Consider the following 9,995-nt stretch of genomic DNA (forward strand, 5'->3'; position numbering starts at 1 on the left):
AATAACGTACAACATTAACCGTCAAATTGGGTCCCATTGTCAGACTGATTAAAAGAGTTTAGACAAAGTAGTCACTCAAGACTGTTCATTTACATATTTTTTCAAAATGGGTTTGTAATACATTATTTGTATATATTAAGCACATACTCCTAATATACTCTATTCCAATTTTTTTAAATAAATTTATTATCAGGGACTGCCTTTGGCTAAATTAAATTAGAGGATTGAAACTGAAATTACATTTCTTTTAATCTTCAGTTAAAAATGATGGGTAACCACTTTTGAAAATTATTCAAATATGAAAAAAGAAACAAAATCTCAGAAGAACTGAACAATTTTACACAAAATTGGCAAGGCGCCCCTTTTTTTTTATTACAATACTTATTTTATTAAAACGAATGAGATTCGTTGATTAGAAATAATAATTTACATATTAGATAATAAAAATAATGGGATGAAGTCCAAGACTATCCACAGCAACAATTAGCGATCACGACGAACCTAATATTTCTAGTTCTTGTTTACAAATAAATGATCCGTATATTATAATTTCATGTGAAATTATGATGGTTTGTGTTAGGTAGATCATTAAATTATAAATTTTATTTTTTTGCAGTAAAGTGTAATTGTGACATAAGTTAAGGCGAGCATAGCCGAAAATAACAAAAAATAAAATTAGGCTCACTTAGATTTGATCAGATACCAAAATGTATTTAACTCATATGTATGTTTTTTAAACTATTCCTTCTCCTCAAAGTAAGTTGTTTTTGCAAAATTTAGCGTTGTAAAAAATTAGGTGAGTTGTGAGAGTTTGTATAAATATTACCTGGTTGGATGTCCGAATGCTAACTAAGCATTACTGTTGACACTATTAGTCGCAAATGTGTCTCAACTTCTAAATTGTCAATAAAAATGTTTACATTTTATTTTATCCTTAGTAATAAATAGTGTTAAAACTACTTTATTATTCATAAATAATAAGTTTTTGTTTCAAAATTTCATTTAACAATTACAATTAATTAAACGAACTATCTTCTGAACATTAAATGAAATGAATTGTAGAAAAAAAAAATCAATATAAACGATAGGATTTTATGAAATAGTTGACTAAAAACTTATAATACATAGAATTAATGAAGAGATTAGTTAATAAAAAAAAAAAATTTATAGTCCCAATTATGCGTTATAACTGGGGATTAATAATGCGCGGATAGACAGATTTAAATATAAAAAACATTAAAATATTTTTTATAGGGTGTAAGACCCGCGGGTACTCAAAGCTCTGCTAAATGTACTTACTTTATTGCCAGTTCCTTAAACCTAGGAAATGAATTTATTAGATTTGAATAGAAGAAACGATTTGGATTTTTTTTAAACAAAACAGTTCATTAATCAGTTATTAAAAAATTGTTTCTTTCAAAATGGAAGCTATATTTTTTTAAAATTTATCATGCTCGTGATTTGGTATCGTAAATTTGTTTAGAGGACCACTTTCCTGAGGTAGGCGACCGCTTTCCTACCGTTTTTAATTTTAATTTGCTTCTTTTGAACTAAAAAAAAGTGTAAGAATTTCTTTTACAGAGGTTATTCGTAAAATTTATGATGTGGACTCTATTAGCAGAAATCTTGATGACTTTTTTTTTTGCAGCTGAGTAATGGTAACGCTGTGGTGGAGTTTGACTGAGAGATATTATGCACCTGAAGAGATATCCACAGATAATGGTACGAAAAAATGTATTTTGTGAGCATACAAAAAAATGGGCCTTAAAATGGCAACAATGCACTTAGAAGAGTAACCAATCATGTACTACCCGCTTGTGTGACTCATCTTTCCTACACTGGAATTCTTAACAGAAAGCTTGCAATTACGCAGTTCTTTATCTTTGTACAGGTCAGCTAGGTTCCTTTATTAGATATTTTGTTTAAAGTTTTAATGAAGATAACATTTGTATAATCACTAACATCCTACATTTTAAATTTTTAATGAAGTCTTCATTACTTATAAATTATTATTGTTACATTTTTTACTATCATTAGCATTCAATAATGTCACTTTAAAGGGGCATTTTGTTAAAGGTGAGCTTACTATATTTAATGTACTGGGGTAAATTTGAATAAAAAACGACACCTTCACAAATTTGCATAGTTTAAATTATTGACAAACAAGAAATAATTTTCAAACAAATTAAAATATTGTTTGTTTTAATGTCTTAGCAGACATTATTTCAAAGTCAAAAACAGCCTGAACGACATTATCCTAAATCCCTTACTTTTGAAAATCTAGTTAATTGTGAATTTCATATTAATTGGATAATTTTTCGTGCACAGTTATGTCCATTAAGTAAGTCAATCTTAGAAATGACTTTTTTTTCATCTCATATTGTAGTATTTAAATTTGATTTTTAGAACGTAATACAATCTCACGATTTTGTGCATTCTTCAATGTTAAACTTGAGCTTAATAATGTTGCTATCATCTACTGTGAAGAAATGGTGAGTCCTATACAATTATACTTATGCATTAGGCCTTGCAAAGTCTGTAAAAATTATAATAAAAATAACTATAAACTTTCCTCTTTTGTCATTTTGAAGTTTTGTTCCAGGGAAGCAGTGCACGATCATTTACAAGCAGTAAAGAGCATTCAGTGAAGGAAAAAATGAAAAAGAAAATCTCTAACACCAACTCAAGTAAAAAGACCTAATTATTTAGATATATTCATTCCCTTAAAGGATGCTTATGGGAAAAGTAGGCAAATGCGGAAAGCAATTACAAGGAAGATGAATGCTGCCGCAACTACCTGAGCAGAATTGAAGAAACTGTAAACTTTGTAGGAACCAGATAAATGAAGTGATTGCTTTTAAGGCACGATAACTTCTTCTTACGGTAGAGTTAGCTAACTAGGTTGCTTCTGCACAAATTCAGGGACAGAAGTGTACTCCATTACATTATTTACGTGAAATAAATCTGAATACACATTTAGTTTAGAAAACTCTATATTAAATAAAATTTAATAATTAAAAATAATAATAATGGTAACAAAAATTATAAAAAATGTAGATTAAGCAAGTTGGATTATTTTGATCAATGGATGTTGTTACATTATTGCATCAAATGAAAGAAGACAAATATAAAAAGATAAGTTGTTTTTTACATAAATAAAAAACATTACAGCCGTCAGTTGGTTTAGAAATATCCTTTAGTTTCATAAGCTTCTCTAGATATCGGTTTCACATTAGCTGCAACTTTACTTTTGTATAATTTTTGATTTTTTGCTGGAACAAACAAAAAATATTGGATTAATGATAGGAAAGGAAAACAATGTATACACAAATTAATATTCCGCACGTGTGATTAGAAATAAAAAGGTTTGACTGCAATAGATTTCCAGTTATTTTGATTTTTGTCGGATCAGGCAGCTACAGTGGCTACAAAAAGTATTTGCACACCTACGATTTTTGTTATTTCCAAAAGGCAAATGAAATAAATTATATCGTACTGTCTTATATTTTTTTGTTAGTCATTTTAGATACATATTTTATAGAAAAAATTATTTAATTATATTTATGTTTGCCAAAAAAAATTAAAAACTACATTTTAAAACACAAAAAGTATTTGCACACCAAACAATATTCTTGTTTGTTTAATTAATAAATCCGTTCAAAGGTTGATTTAAAATTTTAAATTAGAAATAATTATGTTTTGGTTCCAATTCAGTTGTTAGCAAGATTAACATGGCAAAAACAGCAGAAATTTCAAACACAATTCGCTTTAAGGTAATTAAATTGCGGAATAACAAAAAAAGTTATCGGCAAATCGCTAGTATCTTAAATATGAACATGTCCACGGTGCGATACATCATTAAAAGGTACGAAGATAGGGGAACTATTGAAAATAAACGAAGAACCGGTAGACCTAAAGTGTTAAATGAAAGACAAAGAAGAGGCATTGTTCGTCAGGTAAGGGCCAATCCATTCACAAGTGCGGGCGAGTTGGCGAATATGGTCGCGACAACATCTCAGCGAGTGAGTGAAAGCACTATAAGGAATGTTTTGCACTTGACAAATTATTACGGTAGAACTGCTAGGAAAAAGCCATTCATTAGTGAGAAGAATAGAAAAAAAAGACTAGAGTTCGCAAAGAAATATTCAGGCAAGTCAATAGAATTTTGGGAGAATGTGCTCTTCACTGACGAAAGTAAATATAACATTTTTGGAAGTGATGGCCGGCAATATGTTTGGCGAAAGGTAAATGAGGAATTTAAAAATCAAAATATAATTCCGACAGTGAAACATGGGGGAGGCAACGTGATGGTTTGGGGCTGTGTTTCTGCAAAAGGTGTGGGTAAACTTGTGTTTATTGAAAAAAATATGAATGCTCGAATGTATGTAGATATTCTGCGCCAAAATTTGGGCCAAAGTGTTCGTAAGTTGGGTATGGAAAATTCATTTTTATTCCAACACGACAATGATCCGAAACACACAGCGAGAGTTACAGAGGAGTGGATGCTCTATAATGTGCCAAGGAGACTTCACACACCTCCTCAATCTCCAGATGTGAACATCATTGAACATATTTAGCAAATGCTACACGTTAGAATACGAAAACATACAATTTCTAATAAAGATTCACTGAAAAAGGCTTTACTAGAGGAATGGGATAAAATAAGCCTTGATGATATTAAACCATTAATTTGTTCGATGCCTAACAGACTCAAGGCTATAATAGAAGCCCAGGGATTAAATACTAAATATTAAAATTAATTTTTTTATTAAATTTTATATAGAATCAAGATGTGTGCAAATACTTTTTGTGTTTTAAAATGTAGTTTTTAATTTTTTTTGGCAAACATAAATATAATTAAATAATTTTTTCTATAAAATATGTATCAAAAATGACTAATAAAAAGATATAAGACAGTACGATATAATTTATTTCATTTGCCTTTTGGAAATAACAAAAATCGTAGGTGTGCAAATACTTTTTGTAGCCACAGTATGTACCTTTTCTTCTTGACTTCTGGTCAAATTTTATTGGTACATTTAATGAGAAAAAAAAATCAGTTTATTTTGTTACATCAAGCGTAAATTCACTCACAATTGAAATAAACAAGAAAGATAAAAGAATAGCAATCGTCATGCATATCATTAAAATATTCTGAGAAGCTTTTTTGGATTGAATTATCTTAGGTCACCAAGAATATCTGGTTTTATCGCTGATTTTATTTTGAATTAATGTGAACTGAAAGCAATGCTACAATGATACAATATGAACTATTGGGATTTACCCAATTTTCTGATCCAGTATTTGGCATGTTTCATCACAGACACCATTAGTCAAAAGTGTGGATTTCAATGAGACAATTTTGTGAGGAACAAAGATACATGTACCTTGTAGTTAAAAATAAAAATCTTGCAATTAATTACCTGTAATCAATTTAACATCGTCAGTTAAAAATTTCTTTCCTTCACCTTTTGAAAACAATGCATAACCCACTTTGTAGATAGGAAGTGGAATCACTGTCGAGGAAACTGGCACTAGAACTGAATCAAATTGTTCAGCATAAGTTAAGTAATAACAAAATTAAGAAGACACTTTTTATGAAAAAGAAGGCATTTTCAAAAGCGCTTTAAGTAAACAAAATTTACTTGATATAAAGGCAGCAAATTTCATACAAAATAAAGTAAAAGAAAATATTGCAATAAAACATTTTGAAATAATTACTTTAATAAATGAGGTCGTCAGCCAACAACACTCCAAAATTAAGTATATCAATGTTTTGTGACATTCTTATTGAAGGACTACTAGAGGTTGGCTATTAGAAGAGACTTCGTTCTCAAATATCGATAACTGAGCGGAATTGTAATCACTTAACACTCAGAGCTCGCACACTCTAAAGTATTATCTGTACGTTTCGATTCCACCAATAATGTTCTCTACAAATAAAGTGTATCAATGTTTTTTAATCGTGGCTTGTGTATATTCGACCTAAATGAGAAAAATTGTTCACTCTGGAGGAAAATAATAACTGGACGCCTTGATGATTATAATATATAAGATAACACAGACTTCTTAGCCGTAATGAAAGTAGTCTTTCGGGATGTAATCAATGACCCCACCTTATAATAAAATTGTTTCGAAAGCTCAATTAAGAAACGTTCGACGGATTATAAGGAACGAAATTGGGAAGAACATGACTTAACACTAGCTACATGGAGCGAGTAGTGGGAGCTTAAAATAAACACCGTAAAACAGCGTACCTGAGAATGTCATTGAAATCTCCTGTAAGAAGACAATAAACAGTAAAGCTTCTTCAATATGAATTTCCGATTGTATAAGATTTTAAATACTTGGGGACACTATTTACCACAGAGTATGAGGAAGGCCACGTATGAGATGGCTGGAGGAAGTAGTGGAGGGTTAAGGGTGGAGGAAAGCCGTTGTTTGAGAGAAATTTGGACGGTTCACGTGAAAATTTGAGAACCACACCGCGGAAAAATGCAAGAATTGGAGAAAACTTCCAAATATAATCAGCATGGCACATTTTAGGATGGAACAGTCATGTGTGAAATGAGGCTGAATATATATACCAGGATATTTAGAAAAGAAAGAAATAGCTAGGCTACGTATAAGTGTATTTCTTTATAAAGAATTTCTTTAAAAGATTAGATCTTACAAGATGTTTCAATTTTTTCAATGAAAATGATAGATGAAGCAAGGAAGACCAAAGAGCTGAGTGGAGCTACTTCTCAACATTTGGCACTCAGGCGATAGTGAAAAAACTAAAAATTTAGGCAGGGTATTAATGTTTCAAATATCTTTATTTTCAGCCTGTTGAAAATAATTCGACTAGTAATATTCACCATGATATCATTACGAATGTTACCAAACCTTTTTTTTTTACTATTAGCAGCAGATAACAAATCAGCACTTTGGGCCATAAAAGCAGTACAATACATAGTCATTAAACCGATGACCAAATATATTTCTAGAAAGAATGTATGAGTCAACAATTTTTCTTTGATGAACATGAGAAATGGAATAAGACGAATAATTATTATTCTGCCGTGATAAGCAATTAGTCCACACACTTTTGCAAAAAAAAAATAATGAATAGATATGTTACGTAAACATATTTATTATTTATTTACAAAAATAAATGAAACTAATATTAAAAATATTGTTTTAACGTAAAACTTTTCAGTTGATTTTAATAATTAATAATATAAACACTAATTAGAATACAAATTGATAACATTTGTCCATCTATGTTTTTTTGCTTTACTACCATTAAGTTTTTTCCTCAATTAGCTGACAATAAATTGTAGCAAATATTTTTTATTTATTCAGCTTTTATAGCCATTCACTCTATTTGTTACAATGTATATTCCACAATTTCATGCGGAACCCTGCCAGCCCGCGAAGCCTACATTTGTACAGAACGAGGCCCACCTCACTTCCGGTTTCGACCGCCCAAAACTGATATCAGAACTGGGCGGTTAGTCCGGCCCTAAAGACCACCTCCTTCTGGAGAAATATTATTATTCAGGAGAGGTTTTGGCACCTAGCTTTGTAACAGCAGGCCAGTCCCTCAGAAATCTTTGCCCCATCCGTGAGAGCATTCACAATTCTACCCTACACTAGAATCCAAAAGAAAACCCGAGAGTTAAACTCAGGTCTAAGAAAATGGGACCGAACGTCATCGAATCGTTTAAAAGTACATTTTTTTCGGGAATTAAAGAATTAACCAACCAACACTAAGGCGAAACGTAATCTATGATTTGGAAGCATGGGTACTATCCAAACAAAGGTAGGGGCCTCCAACTTTCAAGATCTTGTTAAAGGTCAAAAATGTATCTAATTATAGAACAGTCCTTTGCGAGGGTGAGTAAAAATAAATTACTTTTAAGATTTTCAACTATAATAACTAAATCTTTCCCAAGAGTATAATACCTTGAAGGCTAAATGAAATTATAAAAACTCTAAAGTAGAGAAAATTATCTTTAACATCAAAAACTACAAAAATTGACAATAAATAAGTTGGTTTGATTCACTCCTTGGTGTTTTTACGTCCAAATACCATTAGTATCTCTCATTCCAATGCGGTTTTGTTACCTTGAGTAGTCAGGTTTTAACCGGAAATAAAATTGCTTTTTACTCTTATGTCATATATTTGCTTTTACTGGGAAAATAAATTTGTCCAAATTGACTTAAAAAATAAACTTAATTTTGGTGTAAACAATAATTTTTCAAAGTTTTGCTAAAATTCCACTGAAAGCAATGAGTGGTACAATTTACATTAAAACAGGTTATTTGAATCAATTAAAAAAAAAAAACAGAGCTTACCTGGTGACAATTTGTCGTTATTTTTCATATATACAGTTGGATGAGCGATTACAAACCCGACGAGAATGGTAACTAATAAATGAAATAGTAATTTACACATGTTTTATAAAAAAACAATAAATTTAAAATAAAGGACAGAAGCGAAACGCAACTTTTAAATTGTTGAGTCAAGTGGTTTTTAACAACCTTGAGGCTGTAAAGGAGCGGCCCGTCGGGTGGGGTATATGAATCTCCTAAATCAACTTTCGAAATTTAAAAATTACAAACACATATGGAAGGCATAAAATGAAACTTATCACAAAAAAGTTACTCTTCTTATGAACCTCAATAAATATGTTAAAATTTTAGTAAAATCTTCAAAATTAGTTTTCAAGAGTAAGAAACTTACTAGAACTAATTTAAGAAAAGTAATCAAGCCGCTTTCACTGGACTTAGGAGGGGATGTCATCTCCATGAAACTGCTGAGTTTCTAGAGTTAAAACACATTTACTTGTACCCATCAATTTAAATAAAACCAAGACTTCGCTACGAAAATGTACGTTCATAAATTTTTATTAGAAAATTAAGTCCAATTTTCCTTATTACTGTCGTAAGTTAAAATTAGTAATTCAATTTAAGAATATCTGTAGCATCAGTGATACAGCAGAATAATCAGGTCAGAAAATTTACTATTCAAACACACAGAGTGTGATGTGAATGGAAGGGGGAAAATGTATTAGTTGCGGTTTTTTTTTTTACCTGTTAATTATAAATCTGGTTTGTGAAAAACATTGGAATTATATTTTACTTTCACTTATTTCTTGTAAAAGATATACAGAATTTTAGATTTTAAGTACCAATGGAAACATGATAAAGATCTCTTTCACTGTTGTTGATTTGATAGATCTGATAAGCTTTCTCAAAAGCACAGTTTTTAATTTACGAACCCTTATTTGACCTTAATTTTAAATGAAATTCATTCTTAGCATTATGGGAATGTTGCTGTCAGTAGAGTAATAGTCATTAGAGTGGTCACAACAGATTCACCTCATTTTTTAATCTCTTCCATGCATTATAAATTCTTGTGCTTATCACGTAAAGATCTGAATGATTTATAAAAATAAAAAAACAAGGCTGATTAGAGAAGTTACCTTTTCATAAAGGCTCGCCACTGTTATGTATAAGCAGTCCACCACATTTGAAGACTGAGCATTATGGGGATCAGGTTGGTTACAGAGCTTCACTGTTTCCTGGACGGTCACTAATTTTTCTTTACTGTCCTAATTATTCCTCCTATACCTCGTCATCCCTCTTCAATTCGGGCACTTAATTCTTAAGTTTTGAAGGGCTAAGACGACTTCCGATTAGACCCCGCTAGAAGTCTTATCCTAACCATTACAAGCTTATCATGTTCAAGTTGAAACTGATTGTCATATTATATTCTGACACTCCCTCTTGTTTTGCTGACTCTGGCGCACGGTTTAGCATGTCGAGCTCTCGTAGCAATACGTGGAGATAAGAATTTCGTCTTAATATGCAGCATAGTTATTGCTCTTTAGACCACTGTGGTTTTTAAAATCTGTAAATGATTAACGTACATGCCAGCAGCAACTATCAGGTTAGTTTTTTCGGTATCGTTTGCTCCCTTCTAAGTAATTTTTATTACTTTCCAT

The 9,995-nt window shown here is 30.9% G+C and overlaps 1 protein-coding gene across 4 annotated transcripts; it reads right to left on the bottom strand.

The window, feature by feature from the left end:
• Positions 1 to 2,975: 2,975 nt before the first annotated feature.
• Positions 2,976 to 9,614, bottom strand: LOC141455760 (uncharacterized). 4 transcript variants are annotated; one of them, XM_074131114.1, is made up of 4 exons: positions 9,474 to 9,614; positions 8,344 to 8,415; positions 5,424 to 5,540; positions 2,976 to 3,272 (listed from the first exon to the last, which is right to left on the bottom strand). In XM_074131114.1, the coding sequence occupies exons 2-4, from the start codon at positions 8,369 to 8,371 to the stop codon at positions 3,184 to 3,186; spliced, it is 234 nt and encodes a 77-aa protein (XP_073987215.1). In that variant the 5' UTR covers positions 8,372 to 8,415; positions 9,474 to 9,614; the 3' UTR covers positions 2,976 to 3,183. The 4 variants fall into 4 exon arrangements, with proteins under 4 accessions (XP_073987215.1, XP_073987213.1, XP_073987214.1 ...); XM_074131112.1 differs by lacking the exon at positions 9,474 to 9,614 and adding an exon at positions 8,530 to 8,668; XM_074131113.1 differs by lacking the exon at positions 9,474 to 9,614 and adding an exon at positions 8,496 to 8,634.
• Between the last annotated feature and the right edge of the window lie 381 nt (positions 9,615 to 9,995).

Source organism: Rhodnius prolixus, unplaced genomic scaffold (assembly GCF_049639745.1).
Source record: "Rhodnius prolixus isolate KJV_2025 unplaced genomic scaffold, Rpr scaffold_4, whole genome shotgun sequence".
NCBI lineage: Eukaryota > Metazoa > Arthropoda > Insecta > Hemiptera > Reduviidae > Rhodnius > Rhodnius prolixus.